The sequence below is a fragment of the Bos taurus genome, chromosome 14 (assembly GCF_002263795.3).
Source record: "Bos taurus isolate L1 Dominette 01449 registration number 42190680 breed Hereford chromosome 14, ARS-UCD2.0, whole genome shotgun sequence".
In the NCBI taxonomy this organism is placed as follows: Eukaryota; Metazoa; Chordata; class Mammalia; order Artiodactyla; family Bovidae; genus Bos; species Bos taurus.
In genome coordinates, this window is record NC_037341.1 from 2,605,680 (window position 1) to 2,628,652 (window position 22,973).

At 62.1% G+C, this 22,973-nt stretch overlaps 1 protein-coding gene across 2 annotated transcripts; it reads left to right on the forward strand.

Annotated features, from left to right (window-relative positions):
* The first annotated feature begins 857 nt into the window (after window positions 1-857).
* GPR20 (G protein-coupled receptor 20) lies at window positions 858-21,918 on the forward strand. Of its 2 annotated transcripts, XR_009490426.1 has the most exons (3): window positions 858-948; window positions 9,463-12,296; window positions 17,441-21,918. XR_009490426.1 is itself a non-coding variant. In XM_005215306.5 (2 exons), the coding sequence occupies exon 2, from the start codon at window positions 9,487-9,489 to the stop codon at window positions 10,570-10,572; it is 1,086 nt and encodes a 361-aa protein (XP_005215363.1). In that variant the 5' UTR covers window positions 858-948; window positions 9,463-9,486; the 3' UTR covers window positions 10,573-13,870. The 2 variants fall into 2 exon arrangements, 1 of the variants encoding a protein (XP_005215363.1); XM_005215306.5 differs by lacking the exon at window positions 17,441-21,918 and having other exon boundaries at window positions 9,463-13,870.
* The last annotated feature ends 1,055 nt before the right edge of the window (window positions 21,919-22,973 follow it).

The window sequence follows — 22,973 nt, forward strand, 5'->3', positions numbered from 1 at the left end:
GCTCAGTGGGTGCTTATCCAAGGGGTCTGGGTGGGTAGGGGACAGGAGAACAGAGGAGGCGCTCAGCATGTCACAGACTTGGCCCTGAGCCCTTCCTGGCCTTGACCCTGAAAGCCTGACCCCAGCCCGGCCCCCAGCCCCCTCCCTGCCCAGGGCATCTGTCTGGGGGAGGCCCCTCCCAAGGAAAGGCCACCCCACCCCCCGGCCCTCAGCACACTCAGGACTTTCACACAACCCAACCCTGCATCTCTACAGCACCCACAGGGGTCGAGCCGAGGCACACACGGCCCCAGGCTGGTGCCGGCCACACGGACACACCCAGTCATGCGTGTGCCCCCACGAAGCCACGTCCGCCCCCGGAACACACGCGCTTGGACACACAGAGACCCGGACAGCGAGTGTTGGAGCCCTTGGTCACGGTCACAGGCGCCAGGGGGTCAGAAGGGCAGACAGCGCTGGGGAGAGGGCGGAGGCAGACCCGCGCAGGGCAGTTGGGATGGCCGGGGGCACGACCCTGCCTCTGTCCCCCAAACAGAAAAGCCCATCTGTGTGAGCCCCGCCACAGCACACGCGGTACCTGTGGGTGCCAGCTGTGCTCCCCAGGCCGGACACCGGGGGCAGGGAGCCAGGGCTGCTGCTGCCCTCCCTGCCCTTCCCAGGTGATGCAGCCGCCACGCTGCCCTCTGCCTCAGTCTCCTCCCTTGTCTGGCCCAAGGCTCCCTCCCCCAGGGCCCTGGGATCGGGCTCCTCAGGATGCTGGCGGGGGCGGAAAAGTAGCCCGCCCCGCCCCGCCCCGCCCCCACCGCTGCCTTGCCCAAAAGGAGCCCCGAGCAGAGCCTGACGTCAGGCCCCAGGAAGGTGCGGTCGGTCGGGCTGCACAGCCCGAGTAAGTGGCCCGCGGAGCTGCAGCGAGAGGCCAGTTCCTCTGCTAGACGGAGACGGTGCGCGGTGAGTCCCCCTCAGGCAGGCGGGGCCTCCCCTCCCTGAGATGAGGTGGTCAGTGCAGGGTCCTCACACCCCAGGCAGGCAGAGGGGCAGCAGGGGAGAAAGACTGGGAGGGAGAGAGCTCAGAGCTGGCAAGGGGTTTTGAGGTCCTGCCCTGCAGGGAGCCATTGTACAGAAGGGAAAACTGAGGGCGAAGGTAAAGGTGTTGCAGCTGCCAGGCTGGGTGAGGGTTGGGAAGGGGAGCACCCGAGAGCTTGAGGGGCACCCCTGCTGCCCTGAGCCCCTCTGGTTCGATGCCCTCCTCTGGAACTTTCTTCCTTCCTTCCTTCCTTGCTTTAGCGCTCTCGTGGTCATCTACTGGGAGCCTCGATTTCCCCATCTGGGTGGCCCCAGGGGCCGGGCCAAGGAAGGGGTCGGGGGACCCCAGAGGCCCTGGACAAGCCCTGGGACTGTGGCCACCGCAGTCCCCCCGCTGGGGCAGGGCTGAGCTTGAGGGACCTGTGGGGACAGGCTCCACACAGGGTGTGTCCCCCCGCCCAGCCCGGCCCTGCCCTCCCCTTGGAGGGCCGGAGAAACTGAGGCCCAGGGCCCGCCCTGCCCCCAGCGCAGACCTTGCAGCTGGCACTGCCCCCGCCTGGCTCGCCGGCTGTGCCTGCCCTGAGAAGGCAGCAGGAACAGGGTCCCGAGGGGGGAGGGCCGGTTGGGAACTGGCCGGTGGCCAGGGCGCTGGGCAGGGCGGACGAGGAGCAGCTGTGTGTCCCGGGGCAGCACTGGGAACCGAAGGGACTGGGCTGGTGGCAGCGTGCACAGCCCTCGGATGGGCGGCTGGGGCTGCCCGGCGGCCCCCATACTCTTCCACCAACATATACTCACTCTCAGCCAGAGGGTCGCCAGGACACCCCGTCCTCTCCCAGCTGCGTGGCCGCGGACAAGTGGCCGCCCCTCTCTGAGCCTCGGGAACAGCAGAGGTTGCTGTTTCCAAGGCCTGGCGCGTGGGGGGGGGAACCCGACGTGTCCTGAGCACCTGCTGGGAGCCTGTCCGCGGGTGACCTGATGCGATGAGGTGTGCATGCCCCTCTTACAGATAAGGAAACTGAGGCTTGAAGAGCCCTGCAGGGCTCTCAAATCATCCGCTGGTTTCTTTAGCCACAGCCCAGGCCCTGGCCCTCACGGCGCTGCCAGTCCAGTAGGGGAAAAGCAAGAAACAAATAAATTTGAAGCTGTCGGGTGATGAGAGGGCTGCGAGGGAAAGAAAGCAGGTGGAAGGTGAAGGTGTGCAGGTGGCTGGGTGGTCCGGGAGGGCCTTCCGGAGGAGGTGGCACTGGGGCCTGAAGCACCCTCGGGGTGCCAAGCCTGCTCTGCCTGCCGGCTCTCAGCACCTGCTCTGTGGTGCTCTGAGCACAGGAGCCTGCTCCCACCTCAAGGCCTTTGCACCTGCTGTTCTCATCCCACCGCCCAGAACGCTATCTCCCCAGGTCCTCCTGAGGCCCCTCCTGCTCCTGACCAGTCACTCTCTAGCCTCCTCCCCCCACCCCGCCCCTGGCTGTGAGCCCCACAAGCTGGAACCAGATCTGCCTGAGGCCCTCCAGGACCCCAGCACCAGGTTCAAGGCCAGGTCTGATGCCTCTGAAACGTGTGTTTCTCGCAGTTCCCCTGACCTTGCCACTGAGCTGTGTGGCCTGGGGCAAGCTGCCAGAGCCCTGGACCTCTGAGCCCCTGGCACAGTGGGCCCTGGGGAACCTCCAGCAGCATGCAGCAGGTGCAGGGCAGAGTTCAAAGCCCAGCTCCTCCACGCCCAGCTGGGTGACCCCAGATGGGCCACCTAACCTCTCTGTGCCTCAGCTTCCTAACAGGCAAAATGAGGCCAGCAAAACCAACGTGGGGGCATCTGGCAGGAGTCGTGAGACCCTGGAAAGGGTCATCTCAGAGACAACCCATGAACTGTGGGGTTACGGCTCTGCCCCAGTAGAGGGGTGTCGGGAGCCCAGGAGGGTGTTGTGGGTGCCAGGAGCCTTCAGCAGGTGATGCAGGCAGAAGTGGTATGCCAGGTCGAGGGATTAGGCAGAGGCCAGGCGGGTGCAGCCACGGATCCTGTCCCACCGCCCCAGGGAGGCTGGCCTGGGGGAGACAGGCAGGTGCTACACCTCTTTCAGCATCAGGATGAAGTGAGGGGTGAACCAGGGTGGCAGGGAGGGCTGTCTGACATGCAGCAGGACCCCCACGAGTGGCGATGCCTGGGGCCACCTGGCCCAGAGAAACTTGCATTTCCATTAGGGCCAAGACCTCAGCCAAGGGCTCTCAGACGGTGGGGTGTGAGGCTGAGTCGGGCGTGCTGGAGCCAGGTGCCCAGCGCCCAGCCACCCCAGGTGACCCTGTCCCTGAGCTGGGTGGAGGGAGCCCTGACCAGGATGGGGACCTTGATTCCAGCTGGTGCCCCCTGGGACCTTCTAGACAACCCAGAGCTAGTCTGGCCCCCTTGGGGCCTCGGTAAGGGCCCAGCCGTCCCTGGATGGAAGAAGCAGATGCTCAGACTAGCCAAAAACAGCAGGCCATGTTCTCAAGCAGATGCCATGAAACCAAGAATAATCAGCAAAATAAACAGGCAGGTGGTTCCTCCAGTAAGGGCTATTTTGGCCTTGGGAGGTTGTGAGGGTCACCCCGTCGGGGGCAGAGGCATGTCCAGGTTACTGCGTGTACCCAGAATACAATTGCGCACGGACCCCAGGTCCAGAGACACCCACCCCACTCTCATCCCACTCCTGCTGGGCCGGGAGCCAGCGGACCTGGCTTTGATTTCCCGCTCCATCAGTTTCACGCTGTGTGTCCTAGGGCGTGACACTCACCTCTCTGGGCCCCCACGTCCTTGTCAGGACTGCCATGTGGGTGCAGAGTGTCTGAGGGCGACTGGCCCATACTGGCGTTCCAGGCACCTTGGTGGGGAAGGCTGGGCCTGTCCTCCACACCGCCCCTCCTGGCTCCAGGTGTGGGAGCTGCAGAAAGGACAAGGGATCTTGGGTCACATGCCCAGGCAGCTACCTGTTGCCCGGGGCCGAGGCCAGGGCCCCTGGCTGCCCTGGCCCCATATGTGGCAGGGCGGGAGGCAGCCAGGCTGTGGGCTTGGCATCTGCCAGGCAGCTGGGCGGCTAGAGGACACGCAGGGATAGCAGCATGGATTCAAGAGAAACCGAGACGAGGTCGGGATGGACCCCCACCTGGGACACTGGTGAGAGGTCAGAGAGGCTCGGGCCCCCCTCAAGTTTCTGGGCAGTTACTGGCACCCTGAGCCTCTGGGTCTTGGCCTGTGTTTCTGGACACACAGCAAAGACGCAAAAGCTGTGAGAGGCAGCAGCAGGCACAACCCCCCGTCAGTGCCCTGGGCGTGGGCACTTGGGGTGACGGTCAGGCTGGATAGAAAGGGAGCCCCAGGAGGGGACAGGGTCAGGTAACTTAGGAAAAGATGCTTATTCCCTGGGAGCTTCACAAAGGCTCTGAGGGGCTGTGCACTGAGCACGTGGGGTGACCCGGGCCTCTCCCCAGAATGGGCAGGCAGGCCCAGGTGGACCGCCATTCAGGTGGGAGCCCAGGGGTCTCCAGCACGGCCACTGTCGTCATTACGCATCTTCCACGCAGGGGCGCCTGAAGCTGTGTATCCACCCAGCACCCCCAGCGGTCCTGACGACGCTATTTGTTGGATGCTCACCTGTCCCTTTAAAACACCAGTCCCAGAATCACAGGTGAAGGACTGAGGCTCTGGGACTTGAACCAGACACCACTGATGCGCGCCAAGGGCCGGGGGAGGGAGAATGACGGGGACCCACGGGCCCGACGGTCAGGGGGGCTGGGTGGGCTTCCTGGAGGAGGTGTTAACCCTGCTGGGAAGACTGATGGTAGTGAAGGCGGAGCTGAGAGCAGAAGCCGGTTCAGGTGCTGCGACGCTGAGCGGGCTGCACAGGGGCTCGGCCAGCCAGGGAGGGCCCCGAACGCCTGGGTGAGAAAGGGGCCTCGCTCTGCTGGCCCTGCAGACTCCCGCAGGGGTTCACTCAGCCAGAGAGAAAGATGGGTGCTGCTCTGTGCCCAGCCGTCCTGGGCGCTGGAGGAACCGGCCCACCTGAATTGCTTGCAGTCAGGACAGTGGGACAGTCCTGGGCTGGAAGGAGCCGGGGAAGAACACCCAGGAGAGTCAGCCGAGGAGGAGAGAGAAGGCTTCCTGAGGAGCTGGGGCCTGGAGGAGGCCCTGGAAGTGTCAGGAAAACTGCAGGGGCGGGAGATGGGGCGGCATGGGAAGGGCACGGAGGTGGGGGGTGCCTGAGGCGTCCTCCTTCAGTTGAGGTGCAAGGAGACGGGGGGACGGGGTTCCCCTAGCTTTGCTCAGAACCTCAGGCTTTTCCCAGGAAGGACCCCTGCCCCCGCAGCCACATCTCTGTAGGCTAGTTGTGGCCAGATGCCTGGGGGTAAGGGCATATCAGAGAGGAAAAGACGACCTTCACCCCCCATGCCTCCCCAGAGGGTCAAAGGGCTCAGACCTGTACGCCCAGAGGGGGAAGGGGAGCAGAGCACCCCACCCGCTCCCTGCCCCACCTCTCCACACCTGCACCAGGGGCTCGGTCTCAGAGAAGGCCCACAACAGCCCTGAGAGGCAGTGCAATGCAGCCGTTTCAGTCCCCACATCACAAGAGAAGAGACTGAGGCTCAGAGAGAACCCCTGCAGGGCCAGAACCCTCACCCAAGGCCCTGCAGGGCTGTGAGGGGCATGGGGGCCCGGGAGGGAGGCCCACAAGGTCACCTCTGGCCAGAAGCCTGCCTCCCCCTAAGCTGTATCTGAGCACCCAGGCTCTTTGCAGTGTTCAGCCTCGGTTTCCTCTGCGTAAGTAGAGCAGGCCAGGAGCCAGTGGGTGAGGAGATACCACCACCAGCGCCCACTCTGCCTGGGAACAGATGCCACGCACCCACTTGGAAGCTGCAGAAAGAAGGTGCTGCAGCTACATCACTGCGGGCAGGGAGGCGGAGGCTCAGAGAGGCTAATCAACACCGGGCCGACTGGTGGTGAGTGGGGACCGGCCCACAGCCCGCACCTCCTCCACTGGTTACTCTTCTTGTTGTTCAGTTGCTCAGTCGCGCCCGACTCTGCAAACTTGTGAACTGTAGCGCACCAGGTTTCCCTGTACCTTCACTATCTCCTGGAGTCTGCTCAAACTCGTGTCCATTGAGTCAGTGATGCCGTCCAACCGTCTCATCCTCTGTCGTCCTCTTCTCCTTCTGCCCTCCTGCTGAGTACCGTTACTGTTCATTTATTCCCTGTAGTGCCCACCCACCTGCCCACCCCTAGCTGTCTAGCACCAGCTGTGACATCGCATGCCAGGTGTGGACAAAGGGGTGAGGGGCCGTGGTGGAGAGAGAGTGAGACAGCCTGAGCCTGGAGGCTGGCAGGAGTGTGGGGTGGGGTGAGGCGGGGCTGATGCTGAGCCTGTGGGGGGTGCAGGGGGCGCTCGGCTCAGGGCTCGGGGGTCCGCCGGAAAAACTCTTACTTGACCAAAGTGGATTCAGGGGGTATGAGGCCCGTCCCGTGGCGCCTCAAGGAGGACGGGGAGCTGAGACAATGGAGACCAGGGGCGCAGAGACGAAGTGTCCTACCTGAGACCGTGCGGGGCAGGGGCTGCTTAGCCCAGACACTCCCAGCCCGGCCCCTTCCCAGCCCTAGACCGGGGAGGGCCCCAGGCCGTGGGTTCATGGGGCCACAGCTGGTCCACCGCCACAGGGTCCAGGGTGTCACCATTCGAGTTCCTCGTCTTACAAAGCAAAAGCGATGCTCAGTAGGTGCCCCAGAGAGTGGTCACTGCGTGTTCTCACCGTGAGAGGTGCGTGCCAGAGGTGGGTGAGTGGGCTGGCACGGTGGGGGTCAGATCACACAGAGACAGGCAGACTCGGCAGCGGGCAAAGAGGAGGAGCTGAGGGTGTAGGAAGCCAGGGCCGACGGCCCAGGCTGCAGCCGTGACCCGGGCTCCACGGGACAGATGCGCAGGTTCCTGGTGTTGCGGGACGGAGCTCCGTGTGTGAGCAGGGTCTGTGCCCGGGGTGGGGCCCAAATGCCGCTCAGACTCTCGCACCTACGCATCAGCATGTGCTTGACGGACGCCCTCCATCCCCACCTGCCTGCCTCTGCAGCCCCGGGCCCGCCGTCCCGGCCCGTGGCCTGCAGCAAGCTGCTGGCCTGCGTGTGAGCTGTCCCTGGGGGCTGTCCCGGGTGGGCGGGCTCCCCGGGGCCGGCGTCACCCTGCAACTGTCTCCCAGAGGAAGCGCCCTGGGATGTTTATCTGTCTCGGACCGTGACACGGACACAGACCCTGTGCAGACACATCAGCTAACTGAAAGCACGTGGAGGGGAAGTCAAAAACCGGTCCGCCGCGTGTCCGGGCCAGCTGCACACTGCCCGGGTCTTGGCAGGGCTTCGGGCTTTTCCCAGGAGAGGAGGGACACGTTGGGGGCACCGCTCTTCTTCCTGGGGTCCTGGAGCCCCCGTGTCCTGGGGATGAGGCCCACAGCCCCACGGCCCAGACTCGTGACCTCCCCTCACTGCCCACTCGTGCCTACAGTCTCTCCCTGCCCCAGACGTCCTTCTCACTCCCCAACTCCCCGAGCTGCCTGCCAATGGGCTGACACATCCAAGGCCCCTGTGTGTCTGGGGCTGGGGACCCCAGGCAGAGGACAGTCCTCCCAGAGCGCCCCATGAGTGGAGGCCTGGGCCCACTCATGCCAGAGGGGACCCGAGGGGCCAGCCACGGTCCTGGGCAGCATCAGACTCTTTCCAGACGCCTCCGAGGATCAGCAGATGCCCAGGGCCAGGGTCCCAGAGGCGGAGGTTCAGCTGGTGCCACCTTCTCAGAGTGGAGGATAAAGGCGGCCTGCCGGGCCAGTGCCTCCCTCCAGGCTGGGTTGGGACCTGAGCCTTGGCTAGCAAGCACTTCCCTGCCCTGCCCACCCGCTCCGGGCTGGGCTTTCAGTCCCCAGTCCCCTGGCAGGCTGGACTTCCGCTGGATGGAAGCTGCCAGAAGGAGCCTGCTGCCCAAGGACAGGTAGTAGCCGGCCAGGGGAGTGGGCAGCGGGCGGGCTGTTCACGCAGATGCCTCACTTCCCTTGGTCACCACGATGGGGGCGTCTTCCCTCCCCCTATAATTGGGGAGGCACACTCTACCGGGGACCTCCCCTGTGCCCCCCTCTCCTCCCTGTTTCTCCTCAAAGCCTTCTCCTTTCTCCTGAAAAAGCCAGAAATGTCCTTATTTGGAGGATCAGCCCGGTCCAGGGTTGGGGTGAGAGCCTGTTAACCCTTCATTTATAAACAAAGGGATAAATCTCAGCAAGTTAAACAGCTCAGCAGGAACATAAACAGAGTGGGCGGCTGCAGCCCCCCACCCACCCCCAAGCCCGAGTCTAGGCCAGCAGGCCAGGATTGCGGCGTTTATTTAACTCACGCCCTGCTGCTGCTGCTGCTGGGACCTGGCTCCAGGCTCCAGCCGCAGCAAGCTGCCCCACGTGAGTCTCCGAGACAGCAAAGGTGGCCGTCTCTCCGGGCTGGGAAGAATCCGGGGCGGCCAGGGGCTGACTCTCAGCTCCCCCAATCCCAGGCCCTTGGGCAAAAGACCCATCTGAGGACCCTCACCCAGGGCACTGACCTGGTGCCAGCCATGGAGGAGGTGAGAACGGTTGGGTGGCCCGGAGGACAGGGGCCAGGATGCATGGGCGTGGGGACTTGGGGCTGGGCCGGCCATGGGCACAGCTCTCACGGAGCAGAACTTTCCTTTGTTTGGTACCCACCAGTGTGATGCTCTGCTTCCCCGGTGGCTCAGATGGTAAAGAATCCGCCTGCAATGCGGGACACCTGGGTTCGATCCTGGGCTGGGCAGATCCACTGGGGAAGGGAATGGCAACCCACTCTAGTATTCTTGCCTGGAGAATCCCACGGACGGAGGAGCCTGGCGGGCTACAGCCCATGGGATCCCAGAGAGTGGGACACAACTGAGCGACTTTAACTCACTCACTCAGTGACGCACTGAGCACTGCTGTGTTCAGTTAACCCTCCCAGAAGCTCTGCAGTCCCAGTGATATAGACTGGGGACTCATCATGAGGCACAGAGAGGTTAAGTGACTTAGCTAAAGTTGCACAGCGATTGAGGGAGGAACTGGTCTGGAGACAAGCCTCACACAGCACACACACTTGGCCTTCCTATTACCTGTTGCCACACTGGCCGCCTTTGTCGGGTCTCAGTCCTGGTGACAGTCTTGCAAGGCTTTTCATCTCCCGTGACAGTGAGGAGCAGGTTCAGAGCAGCTAAAGCTCCATGCTTCAGAGGAGCAGGTTTAGCATGCGGCTAAAGCTCCATGCTGGCAAGTGCCAGGGCCAGGCCAGGCAGAGGTACCACGACAGAAATGTTGGGGTGCTGGGTGGGCAGCCGAGCCAGGTGGGGTCCAGCCTCCGGGCAGGGCTCCAATAACCCCAGGGTAACCCGATCTCCTTCCTTCCAGTCCGGGGGAGCACTGGCCACCGTCATGCCCTCCACGTCTCCCGCGGGGCCCTCGGCCGGGGCAGCCCCCAATGCCACAGCGGCGGCAGCGGCGGCGTGGACCAACGTCAGCCTGCCGGAGATGCCCCTGTTCCACCGGTTTGCCCAGCTGGACGAGCAGCTGCATGCCAGCTTCCCGGGCCTGTGGCTGGCGCTGATGGCAGCGCACGGCGTCATCTTCCTGGCAGGGATGGTGCTCAACGGGCTGGCGCTCTACGTCTTCGGCTGCCGCACCCGGGCCAAGACACCGTCGGTCGTCTATACCATCAACCTGGTGGTGACCGACCTGCTGGTGGGCCTGTCCCTGCCCACGCGCTTCGCCGTCTTCTACGGCGCCCGCGGCTGCCTGCGCTGCGCCCTGCCGCACGTCTTCGGCTACTTCCTCAACATGCACTGCTCCATCCTCTTCCTCAGCTGCATCTGCGTGGATCGCTACCTGGCCATCGTGCGGCCCGGCGGCTCCCGCCGCTGGCGCCAGCCGGCCTGCGCCAGGGCCGTGTGTGCCTTCGTGTGGCTGGCCGCCGGCGCCGTGACCCTGTCCGTGCTGGGCGTGACGACCGCCGGCGGCCCCTGCTGCCGCATCTTCGCGCTGACCGTCCTGGAGTTCCTGCTGCCGCTGCTAGTCATCAGCGTGTTCACCGGGCGCATCGTGTGCGCGCTGTCGCGGCCCGGCCTGCTGCACCAGGGCCGCCAGCGCCGCGTGCGGGCCATGCAGCTGCTGCTCACCGTGCTGGTCATCTTCCTCGTGTGCTTCACACCCTTCCACGCTCGCCAGGTGGCCGTGGCTCTGTGGCCCGGCATGCCGCACCACGCCAGCCTCGTGGCCTACCATGTGGCTGTGACCCTCAGCAGCCTCAACAGCTGCATGGACCCCATCGTCTACTGCTTCGTCACCAGCAGCTTCCAGGCCACTGTCCGCGGCCTCTGTGGCCGGCGTGGAGCAGAGTGCGAGCCCAACAGCTGCGACGTGGTCAGCGTCCAGAAGAGCTCCAAGGGCTCAGCCCACCATCACATCCTCGGGGCCAGAGCTCAGGCCGTCACACAGGCCCTGCCCAACGGGCCCGACGCGTAGTCAGCAGGACACTGCAAGGGGGCCAAAGGTCTGGACTGAGCTGGGCAGGCCAGGTCGGGGACAGCACAGACACCTGCTCTACTAGAGTGGCAGATTGGGTTCATCTTGATCGATTGATGATGGCTGCCCAGTGCTCTGACTGGACACAGGGTCAAAGGCCACTGTGCTGTGATTGACTGGCAATGTCTGCCACGGGCTCTAGAGAGGACATGGCGGACTGAATGCTGGTTATTTGCCATCCCTAGGGTATATGTCGGAGAAGGCAATGGCACCCCACTCCAGTACTCTTGCCTGGAAAATCCCATGGATGGAGGAGCCTGGTAGGCTGCAGTCCATGTGGTCACTGAGGGTCGGACATGACTGAGGGACTTCACTTTCACTTTTCACTTTCATGCATTGGAGAAGAAAATGGCAACGCACTCCAGTGTTCTTGCCTGGAGAATCCCAGGGACGGGGGAGCCTGGTGGGCTGCCATCTATGGGGTCGCACAGAGTCAGACACGACTGAAGTGACTTAGCAGCAGCAGCAGCAGGGTATATGTTGTGTCCACTGAAGACCCACAGGGGGAGCCAGAAGCTGGCTTCCTACTTGGATCATTCTACCCCCAGAAAGGGTTCCTGCAAAACAGGGACAGAGACTTTTAAGGTACTAGGAATTTCAAAGCAGGTTTAAAAGGTGACCTGAAGAGGTCCCCTCCCCACCTGTCCCCCGTCATCTCCCTGCCCCACAGAGACAGAACAGCTAAAACAGAAAGGAAAAGGGACACAAGTGTTACGTGAGCAGACGAGAGGGGTTCACATCTGCAGGGCCCACACTTGAGGTGCCCGTGAATCACTCAGGAAGACGGGCTGGCCCCGCGGGGCGCGCCGCTGTGAGTCCCCTGCTATCTGGGCTGACACTTGCGTTCTACAAAGGAGACGCTATTTTCTACCCCACTCCGGGGGAGGCGCTGAGTGGCACACGCAGGTGCCCTGGCTGGGCGATAGGCAAGTCAGAATCAAAAGCCAGCCCCACCTCTTCCAGCGCCCCCGTGCCTGCCCCATGGACACAGCTCACATCTTCCCAAAGCCCCCCCGCTCCAGGGATTGTCTCGGAAGACCCTGCCTGCTGGCCCAGGAGGGCAGTAGACTCCCAGCCCCATCCTGTGGACGCGAAACCAAGGACAAAGACAGAGTTAAACGCGGGCCTGCTGGCCTAAGGCCACGTCTGGCCACGCACAGAGCCCTTGTTCTCCCTCTTGTCTGGCTCATCATGCCTCCCTGCCTTTCCTGCATGCATGCATACTAAGTCGCCTCAGTCATCTCCGACTGTTTGCAACTCCATGGACTGTAGCCCGCCAGGCTCTTCTGTCCAAGGGATTCTCCAGGCAAGAATACTGGCGTGGCCATGCCCTCCTCCAGGGGATCTTCCTGGCCCAGGGATCGAACCAGCGTCTCTTAAGTCTCCTGCATTGCCAGGAGGGTTCTTTGCCACTAATGCCACCTGGGAAGCCCCTCCCTTTCCTGAGAAGGGAGTATTTCTCTGACTTGGTCCACTGGTCGCCTCCTCTGAGCTGGACTCCAGGATCGCTTCCATGTGCCTTCTGTTGAATGTTCAAGCTCCCATGAGCCCTCTCTAGACTGCTGTTTCAGGGGAGGATGGCTATTTTGAGAGAGGAGCTCTGAGTTTCCCAGGCACCTCTAGCCACCAGGCTTTACCCTCACACACGGCCACCAGTGAAACAGGTGAGACAGAATTTGGCCCCAGATTTGCCCCTTGTCTGCAAAGTCCTACGGGATCAGTGGCTCCAGGCAGAGTCCCCTGTCCCCCAAGATCAGGGCCCTGGTGCGAGGCCTGGATGGGAAGCAAGAGGACCATTTATATCCCCAAATATCAGATGGGAAAACTGAGGCTTAGGGAGGGAAAGGACCTTTCCAGAGTTATAGAGTGAGTACTCAGGCCAGACTGCGCGGCCAGCACGATCAGCTGGAGCCCCGCGGGGCCAGGGCCTGTGACCCCAGGACCTTGTGGGAGGGCTAGGGTGGGGGTGCTGGAGCCTGGGGGGATCCAGGGCCTGCTCAGTGGGGTGGTAGGGGTGCTGGGCACAGATGCTCAAGAAGCAAAGGGGTATGGTTGTTAGCATTAGCACCAACATCCTTGGCCCTTCCTGTGTGCTGGAACAGTGTGGAGCCTCCCCCCACCTCCCAGCTCAGAGCAGGCCCGTGACTCCCCAGGGACCCAGGGCTGCACGGGGCACGGGAGGGGCCTGGGTCTCGGAAAAGGAGGACACGGGAGTGGGCTGTCTGTTCCGCAAAGCCTGTGGTGACAGCGATGCTGGCCCCAGGGAGGGGCACTAATGGTGGGTCCAGGCAGGGAGGCTCCGACAGCTCTGTCTCTGCCAGGCCTGCGAGCTGGCATCTGGGCAGTCACACGGCAGAGGAGGGAAGGTCCGTGCCCAGTGCTTGCCCCAGCCCAGCACCACCTGTGGCCCTTCCTCCAGGGTCAGAGTCCTGATCGATGTCAGGTTGTCACTTTAATTCATACTAGAGAGTAAATGGCTGAAACTAGGTGACTTTTGCGCTTGGGGGTGGAGGGGTTGCAATTCTTCTGGGACAATCCCTGCCTCTAGGAGGAGGGGGCTCTCGGCAGACACTGATTGGGCACCTACTGGGTCCCGGGTCTGTCCCACCCCGCTTCACACACATTGTCTCGCTAGTCCCCACCACGTGTGGAGGTAAGAGCCCAGGGCAGAACTGGGATCCAGATTAGGGGTGGCCAAGCCCCCTCCCCTTGTCCCACATGTGAAATCCCACCGTCCGGCCTGGGCTCCTCGGGGACTGGAAGACCGTGGGGACGCAGGAGGCCAGGGCCCCAGGCGAGCCTTCCACCGCCCTAAGAGTAGTCTGATGGCCTTGTGCAGAACCCTCGCTCACTGGCCTCAGTTTCCCCTACTCTCCACTTCTCCCCCTCCCCTCCTTGGGCTTTCAGCTGGTGGGCAGGGGGCTGGGGGCGAGAGGTTCACCGCATACGACTTTGTCTGAGCCCCCCCCACTTCCTCAGACACTTGCTCCCTCCTCCTGACGGCTGGCTCCCTCCCACTACAGTGTCCTCCACGAGACACAGGCTCCGGCCGCCGCCAGAGGCCAGACTTGTTCCCACGAGGGCTGGGTGTGAAGCCTCCGCACCGTCCTCTACACGGCCTCCCTTCCCAGATTTCTGAGAAGCCCAAGTGACGTGAGGTGGCCTGTGTATTTATATCTGATGTAAACAGTCTCCTCAACGAGGCTTCCTCATCCTGAATTAAAACTGTTTATTCAAATCCGTGCCCTTGACTCAGCGCCCTGGCTGGCAGGCAGGGGTCGCCAAGAGGCACTGAGCCAGGTGGGGGCCCCCGCGTGCCCCCAGTATTGTCACTCTCCTGTGGCTGGGTGGTGGTGGTGATGGGGTCGTGGCTTTGCCATCGCTGCTGGGGGCAGATGCCAGGGCCTCGCTAAAGGGTGAGGTCGGAGGGGACACAGGTGGTACGGTGTGGGCAGCGTGTGGCGCCGTAGCTGTGTGCCACCCTGGCACACACAGACCAGCCGGGTGAACGTCCTCACTCCACCTTTGCCCACGCTCTGCCTGCCCAGGGACAGAACTCGGACCTGGGCAGGTTAGCCAGACTGTCCACAGCATCCGACCAGATCCCTGAAGGCACGAGGGTGCGGGAGGGCGGGGGTCGGTGGGTCAACAACGAGGGAGGGGCTGTGTTGCTGCTCCCAGAGCGAATTTACAAAGCAAGCGCCTCTGAACCTCCCCCAAAGCCTGGGTGTTCACCCCCATCTCCCAGAGAGGGAAACTGAGGCTCCGGGCGTCCAGGAGGGGGCTCGAACGTGAGCTCCAGGCTCACATGCAGCCCAGGAAGCAAGGGTGAGGAGGGCACTGCCTGGGTGGGGTCGTCACTCTCGCTGTCTGGCACCCTTGGAGGCCGGAGGCGTCTAGAGGTAAATATTAGGGTCTGTTTAGATTAAGCTCCATTAATAGCAGGAAATGTCCCTGGGCGCCCGCCCCAGCTTCCTGGAGGCCTCTGGTGCTTGAGCAGAGGCGGGGGCCTGCAGAAATGGGTGTCCCACCGATGTCCTGGCTTACACCCTGTCCTCTCCGAGTCCCTCCAGAGGCTCAGTGTCCACCTGCCCCCGCTGCCCTCCCCTCCTCAAGCCCCGGGTAGGGGAGCTCAGGCAGCCGTGGGTGTGAGGGGGATCCCTGAATGAGCTGAAGACACCCATGGGCTGGTCATCCCCCAACATCCTCCCACCCGTGGGGCAGGCCTCATGCCCCAAGGATCTGTGTTCCCAGTTCACGAGAAAACTGAGGCTGGGTGATGGAGTGGGGGCAGTCCAAGGCTATCCAATGCCACCTTAAAAACGGAGCTAGAACTCCCCACCCGGATCTGCGTGACCCCGGGCCTGGGGCCCCCCACCACCTCCTGAACCCCTGAGAGGAGCCAGGAAAGCTGTGGGCCAGGGAGGCGGACCCAGTCAGCAGAGTGCCAGCAAACAGGAGGGCGCCCCGATGCTGGGGGAGGGGCTCCCTGTGCTCAGGGGCTGCGCAGGCCTGAGGAAATGTCCCTGCCTCCCTGCCACCAGCCTCGGGCCCTGCTGTCTCCCTGGCTTGCCCATCACCCCTGCCCCCGCCGGCTGCACTCGCAGGAGGAGGGCACAGGGCTTGCCCACGGCCTCCTTGGGGCACCTGTTCTCTTCCTGGTCTCAGTCTCTGCAGGCCATTGCCCTGCCAGTCTGCCTAGGACCAACCCCGACTGTCCTCCTTGTGGGTCCCTCCCCCAGGCCCCCAGGGCCAGCACCCACCCCGCTGCAGGACAGACCACAGGGCCCAGCTGTGCCCTCCAGAGTGGCTGGCTGCCCACCAGCACCCTTAGTCCCTTGCTGAGCCCTCGGGAACTGAACTCCCCCACCCCCATTTCATCCTGGTTCCCCAGATAAGGCCAATGCTCTGCACTTCACAGGGCCCAAGGGAGCCTGCAGCCTAGGGGAAGAGCTGGGTGGTGGGAGCTCAGAGCCCCCTACCACACCACATGGGTACCAGCCAAGTAGATGCAGCCTGGAGGGCTTCTTGGAGGAGGAGATGCTCAAGGTTCTTCCCTCCTGGTCCTCACCTGGCCGGCCTGGCTTCCAGCTCTCCAAGGTGGGCCTCTGTTGAGGTTGGGGTTTTGGGGAAGTTTTCAAGTATCAAGTGCCCGACAGGTTGGCAGGGCCAGGGCCTTTCAGCCCCATGTCACAGAAGAAGAAACTGAGGTCCAGCGGGTGTGTGGACAGAAGCCCATGCACTGGAACCACACACACTCATCCCAGCCCAGCTCACCCGTGAGTCTGCTGACTCTGGGACTCCTCCAAGCCCCAGCTCTGCCCCCTATAGCAGGAACCTACTCCCCAGACCACAGGTGCCCCAGAACTGAGACCGGAGACAGCTCTCACCGGGCTTGAGACAAGGCCTAGGAGTCCCTCCAGGTCCCCTTGCCCACTCCAGGCCCCAGTTTCCTTGTTTGTCATCCGGAGCTCAGAACAAATGGCGCCCGGGGTGTTAGACCCTCAGCTCCCAGGTCAGAGAGGACTGAAGTGGGAGATGCTCCGTGTCTCTGAACTAGCCTGAGGCTCTACTCGCCCTGCCCTGCAGCTCCTCATCTTCTCGGGCCCAGTCTTGGGCAGAGAGGTGACCTCATGAGGCCTGGGATCCCCAGTCACCCACCAGGGGCACCCCATGGCAGAGTGGGGGCTCCTGATGGGGTCCAGATGGAAGTAGGGATGAAGGCGTGACCTCAGTGTGCTGAACCTTCACATCCAGAGGCCATGGGGGTGAAATGCACCTGTGTACCCCAGGGCCTGGCCACCAGTGGCCTGGGGACCCGCTCCGTGGAGGAGTTCCGGGGCCTGCGAGGGTCTGCCCGGCCCACCCACCCCCATGGGCTCCACTCCCAGTGGCCTGCTGGGGACTGAGGGTCAGGTTCTAGGGCCCGGGGTGCGGTCCAGGGTTCTGAACCCTGCTCCACCATTTCTCCAGAGCAAAGCTGTGGGGTGCAGCTTCTGGGACCTTGATGCCCGAGGCTGACGGGGTGGGTGCCACAGCCCAACCCCAGGGCAGGGGTAACATGGTGTCCCACCTGCATCAGGCTGCTCGGCCACACCTGCTTCTCCAGCCACGGGCAAGACACAATGTCCATGAGCCTCAGTTTCCTTCCCTTCTACCAAAGGGGGTGTGTGTGTGTGTGTAATATGTGTGTGTGCATTAGTGTGTGTCTGTGTGCGTCTGGATGTGTGTGTCTGTGAATGCATGTTGTGCCCATCTGTTTTGTCTATGTGTATGTGTGTGTGTGTGTACTCTGTGTGTGTTTTGGGTGTCTGTGTACCTGTGTAAATGTACACGTGTGTTATGTCCATGTGTTTTGTCCATGTATACATATGTACTTGTGTATGTGTGTCCATTGTGCGTCTGTGTGTATATGTACATGTGTGTGCATTGTTGTGTTGTGTCTGTATGCACGTATGTGTGTATCTGTGTGAATGTAGACGTGTGTTGTGTCCATATTTTTGTCTATATATACATATGTAAGTGTGAATGTGCATTGTGTGTGTGTAATATGTATGTATCTCTTCCCACAGTACTCAGCAGTCAATAATTAGTGATTAAACTGAGCCAAGGGCTTCCTTTCTGGCTCAGCTGGTAAAGAATCCACCTGCAATGCAGGAGTCTTGGGTTTGATCCCCGGGTTGGGAAGATCCCCTGGAGAAGGGAAAGGCTACCCACTCCAGTATTCTGGCCTCAAGAATTCCATGGACAGTATTATCCATGGGGTCCCAAAGAGTCAGACATGACTGAGTGACTTTCACTTTCACAGGCAAAGAAATAATGAAGACCTTTTTGGGCTTCCCTGGTGACTCAGTAAAGAATCTGCCTGCAATGCGGAAGACCTGGCTTCCATCCCTGGGTTGGGAAGGTCCCCTGGAGGAGGGCATGGCAACCCACTCCGGTTTTCTTGCCTGGAGAATCCCCATGGACAGAGGAGGCTGGTGGGCTACAGTCCATGGGGGTGCAAAGAGTCGGACACAACTGAGCGACTAAGGACAACACAAGCCAAGCTAATGCAGGAAATGGGGCTTCCCTGAGGAAGACCCCAGCACATCCACTCATTTCCCTCCATTCCTTCACAGCGTCCCCTACCTTCCTGTGCCAGCTGTGACCTGAGGGCCTCCCTCCCAACAGGACCCCTGCCTTCCCCTTCCACACGCATGTGTGCATGTGCACACACACGCGTGCACACACTGGTCACAGGGACTGAGACTCCTCCATCCTCTCATCCCTCTGGGTTAAGCCCTGTCTTTGACATTCTGGCCTCAGGCAGGCAGGACCCCTGGGTTCTCGGAGCTGCCAATGATCTCAGCCGACTGCCTCCCAGGCTGGCCCCAGCCCCTCGGGCCGATTCCCTGGGAAGGCCGGTTGGATGGAGGCGTCTGGAGGCTGCAACCACCAGGTGGCACTGCTGGCCCGGGAGAGGCACCCGAGGTGTCTGCCCTCTGCCGGGACCCTGGCTGGCTGGGACCTCCTGATCGTCTCTACCATCTGATCCTTGAAGGGCAACCCTGGAAGGCTGCCTGGAGGAGCTGCAGCTCCCTTATCCTCCGGGGAGAAGACTGACACTGCCCCAGGAAGCCCCTGACCCCTTCAACTATTCAAGGCAGCCCCTCATTCCAGCCAGGAGGGAGGCTGGGCGGGGCGGTCATGGACGGGGAGGAGCGGAAGTGAGCCAGACCCTCTTGGTGGGCTTGGAACAAGGTCGACGACTCCATGACACATGGGGATGCTGGCATCTATGGGCAGCTAGGGCTCCCCTGAGACCCTGCCTCCTCCTCCAGCGTGCGATCCAGGGAAGCTGAGAGCTCCTCAAGGCCATATGCGGTTCCCCAGGTCAAGAACCTCATTCACTGTCTCATGAGCCCAGAGAGGGTCAGACAGCTGCTCTGAGTCACACAGCCTGGCAGTTGAGCAGGAGAAGAGAATCGTAACCAAGGGCTGGGCTGTCCAGACAAGCAGCACTGGGCATGTCTAAGCATAGTGCTGCCACCAGCCCCAAAGCCAGGCAGGGAGGAAGCAGGATGGACACACAGGTGGATGCTAGGGAGCGTGCCCTGGGTCTGAGTCTCTGCCTGGTCAGGCAGAGGGGACAGGCCTTGTACTGGACACAGAGCGCAGTGACCCTAGGCCCTGGCCTGACAGCCGGGTTGTGCCACTGCCCGTGCCCCCACCTGCCCGCGGCCCCTCGGGGCAGGCAGCCGCCCCCTCCCAAGCTCAGAGGAGGGCAGCCCGACCCCCAGGGGTGGCTCAGGGTCTGGGTTCCTGGAGACAAGATGTCAGGTGGACTAGCCTCTCCCGACATGCCTCATCGCGCTCTGGAGGAAGCTACAGTCAGGGTTCCCGGGGCCGAGACCCTTGGCAAGCCTCACGGAACAAGGGCCGGCCTGTCCCTCCCTCGGACATACGTCCGTGTATTCCCTTTTATTCTCCTGCCTCCAGGACCGTCACCCATTTCCAGAGCCCCTCGGGTTTCCCCGAATACCAGGTCTTTGCTGGACCAGGGAGATGGAAACAACCCTGGAACCCTGAATCCTAACTCTTTATCCCAGAACCCCCACATCTTCCCTGCACCCCTTCTCCTTCACTGCCATGGCTCCAGAACCTTTGTCCGCTCCCTCCTCCCTGCCTGTGGCCTCTGCCCACCCCAGCCTTTCACGGGAGTAGCCTCAGGCCTCAGTGCCTGCCAAGGACTCAAAGGGAATGAGAAGTGAGGGGCCAGGTGAGGGAGGCGAGAGAGGGAAGTCTGTGGGCCTGAAAAGCCGGCTTCTGGCTAGAGCACCAAGCCCTGGGCCTCCTGAGAAAATCCACCTTGCCTGGTGCCCCTGGTGGCTGCAGGAGACACACACAGGATCCCTGCACTGCTCTTAGGATGGGAGGGGCCCTCCGGAGACAAGCTAGACCCCACAGAGGGGATGCTGGAAGCGAGGAAGGGTGTTCAGAGGCCACGAGTGAGAGCCAGCCCACAAGATGCAAGGAGAGAAGGGAATGGACAGTGGGGCGGTCAGGGGCCCACCCAGCCCTGAGCCAGACACACAGTGAACTCTCCAGAAAGATCCGTGTTTGGAGGGGTCAGGATCAAATCCCAGATCCAGCCCTTGGTTGCTGTGTGACCTTTGCGCAGGCGAGTTGGTCTCTCTGAGCCTCATCGGTAAAGTGGTCATACTCACTTGAACTTCTCAGGTTGTTGGGATGAAAATGCAGGGAAGGGGATGAGAGGTTCAACCGACCTCCACTCTCAGGTTGATGGGAACAGTCCGTCAATGAGTCACTCCACGGGCACTTAGTGAGCACGTACTGTGCTGCCTGGCGTGGGGTGGACGAAGCCACGGTCCAAGGAGCCCACCGCCTGCTCCAGGTGGCGAGGTCCTGGCAGAGACCACAGCTGCCCTCCAGGGAGCTGGGGAGGCTCACCAGAGAAAAGGAGGCTTCTCTGGGTTTTGAGGGATGCATAGGCATTTGACCCTCAGAGAAGCAGCTGAGGGCAGCAGAGCCTCAGAGGGGTCGGGCAGACACACCATCGTGGGAAACACGGGGTCAGAGGCCAGCGGCCTGGCGGGAGGCCCTCAGGCAGGTCACCCTCCTCCCCGGCCTCAATTCCCTCATCTGTAAAATGAGGGGAGGAGCGCCGTCTTGAGATACGGCTGTGGAAAGGGACAGGCGAACGCTGCTGTTCCCTGTTTAATTTTCCATGTTCTTTTTTGAGGCCAGGGTTATTTCTGTGCACACTTGGCTATTTCCAGGCCAGAGCTCGCCCTTTCCCACAAATGATCCCCGCTTCCCAGGCTGCGGTAGGAGGGCTTCCGGGCAGGAGGACAACGAGGGAGCCGCAAGGGGCAGAAACGGAATCCCCCTGCCAACAGACCCCCGCCCCCCTGCGATGGGCAGGAGCCCAGGGTGCCCGGAACCCAGTCTGAGAGCCCTGGGCACTCAGTTCCAGATCCAAGCCCATGCTTTCCAGCTGCAGGGGGTCCGAGGCCCACAGGATGTCAGGGGGGGACGAGAGGAGTGACCAGCACCACGTGCGGCATCACCACCACCCCCACCCTCCCAGAAACTAGCCCACCGTTGGCCGTCCCCAACCCAGAGGACAGGCCCCGGGCGTCGACAGCTGGAGGGCAGGTGGGCAAGGAGGGAGTGTGGGGGCCCTCCCTGCCCTCCAGCCAGGCTCTGTGCCTGTGACCAAGGCGCCTGGGCACCCTGGGCAGCCGCCCCCAGCCTCTGCAAAGCCCCCATCCTCACCGCCTCTCCCCACCTCAGGAGCCTGCAGGACGGGGCATCCACCCCAGTGGTCCACAGGCCCTGCCTCCACGTGGTGCGGCATAGGATGGGGGGCAGGAAAGACCAGGGCCCCAAGGGAAGGAGGAGGCCAGGAAAGGCCTGTGGGCATGAGAAGAGGGTGGGAGGCCAGGGAGGAGGCAAAGGTCAGCTACTGGAAGCGGGGACCAAGAGCCCTCATACCAACTGGGGGGGTGGTCACCGCCCCAGGCTCTTGCAGGGACCCCAAGGCCCAGCCGGCTCGACTAGTGATGTCTGCCATGGAGCTGGGGCTGGGGACAGGTGTCTGCTCAGAACACTCTGGCCCCTGGACCCTCAGAAGCTTAGTGTTTGAGAGTCTTCAGGTCCAAGAGCTCTGAGTCTGTAGAACTGTGAAGTGAAGTGAAGTCGTTCAGTCATGTCCAACTCTTTGCAACCCCGTGGACTGTAGCCTACTATGCTCCTCCATGGGATTTTCCAGGCAAGAGTACTGGAGTGGGGTGCCATTTCCTTCTCCAGAGGATTGAACCCAGGCCTCCCACACTGTAGGCAGACGCTTTACCGAGTCACCAGGGAAGCCGCTGTGGAACTGTAAGATTTGCCAATTCTGGAACCTCAGGCAGGAAGGTTATCTGCAGGCCTCTCCTGTGCTCAAAAAGCCTGGAGAGATCTCCTGCTTCCTGCCAACCCCACCCTGGCCCAGCCTGGCCCCGCCCTGGGAATTGGGCAGGCCAGGGGCCGTGGGCAATGGGGGACAGAGCACGGCCAGGACCCTGCAAAGAGGAGCTCAGACCCCAGCTTCAGCCCGAATGTCCGTCAACAGGGGAGCAGTTAAACAGCCACTTGGTGGAATATTATTCAACCGTGAAAAGGAACGAGGCTCTGACACACACCACTGCTTGGATGGACCTGGGAAACACGCTGCCTGCAAGCGGCCAGACGCACACAGCAATCATCCTGTGTGACGCCGTTTATAGGAAATGTCCAGAACAGGCAGACCCACAGAGACAAACAGGAGATTAGTGACTGCCAGGACCTAAGGGCTGGGAATGGGGAGGGACTGCTGAATGGATCCAGGGCTTCCCTGTGGGGTGATGGGGCACTCTGGACCCAGAGGGAAGGGGTGGTTGCCCAACATTGTGAATGTGCCAGACACCACTGAATTGTACACTTTAACATGGTGATTTTATGTTGTGTGAATTTCGCTTCAATTTAAAAAAAAACACTATTAAAAACTCCTTATCTGAGAAGCAGGGAGAGCAACACCCTACAAGACCGTTGACAGGATTAACCAAAAGTACCATCTGTACCTTGTGTGACCCGCCCAGCACTGCCTGAAGGCAAGCCCAGCGCTCAGCCAGGAGGGCTGGGGTGAGTCAGCATAGGGAAGTGTAACCTCCCTGCTGGCCCCAGAGTCTCCAGGGAGACTCCAAAGGACCCCAGACAGTGGTTGGGGGACCTCACCTACTTGTGCATCTCCCACCATCCCTGCCATTCCCGTTGGGACCCCAGCAGCACACGGGAAGGGGGCTGGGTACCCCCAGAAGAGTCTGCATGTGACCTGGGGGCCACCCAGGCCCACCTGTCTCCATGGGCCTGCAGGCAAGGGCCAGCTAAGTGCTCCCCGTGCAGGTCCCAGGACTGGCCAACCACCCTGGCCCCACGAAAGCAGCTGGGCAGGCCCGGGGCCTCGGCTGGCCTCTGGCCCTAGAAAAGTCAGTCTGTCTCCTAGAGCTGCTGCACCAAATGATGACACAATCGGCGGCTTAAAACAACTCCGTCTATTCTCTCCGGCTTCTGGAGGCCAGGAGTCCCGAGATCAGCGGGCTGGTTGCCTCCAGAGGCTTCAGGGGGCAATCCCTTGGCCTTCCAGCCCCTCCTGTCCCTTCCAGCCAGCAGAGCTCCCAGGCCCATGCTGTCTCTCCCCCAACCCTGTCCTTGCCCCCCGGCCCTGGGGTCCATTGCTTCCAGGCACACGTCTCCTGTTGCTCCCCCAGCAGACTGGTGCTCCCTGAGGGCAGGTCTACAGGGAAGTGCTCCATCAT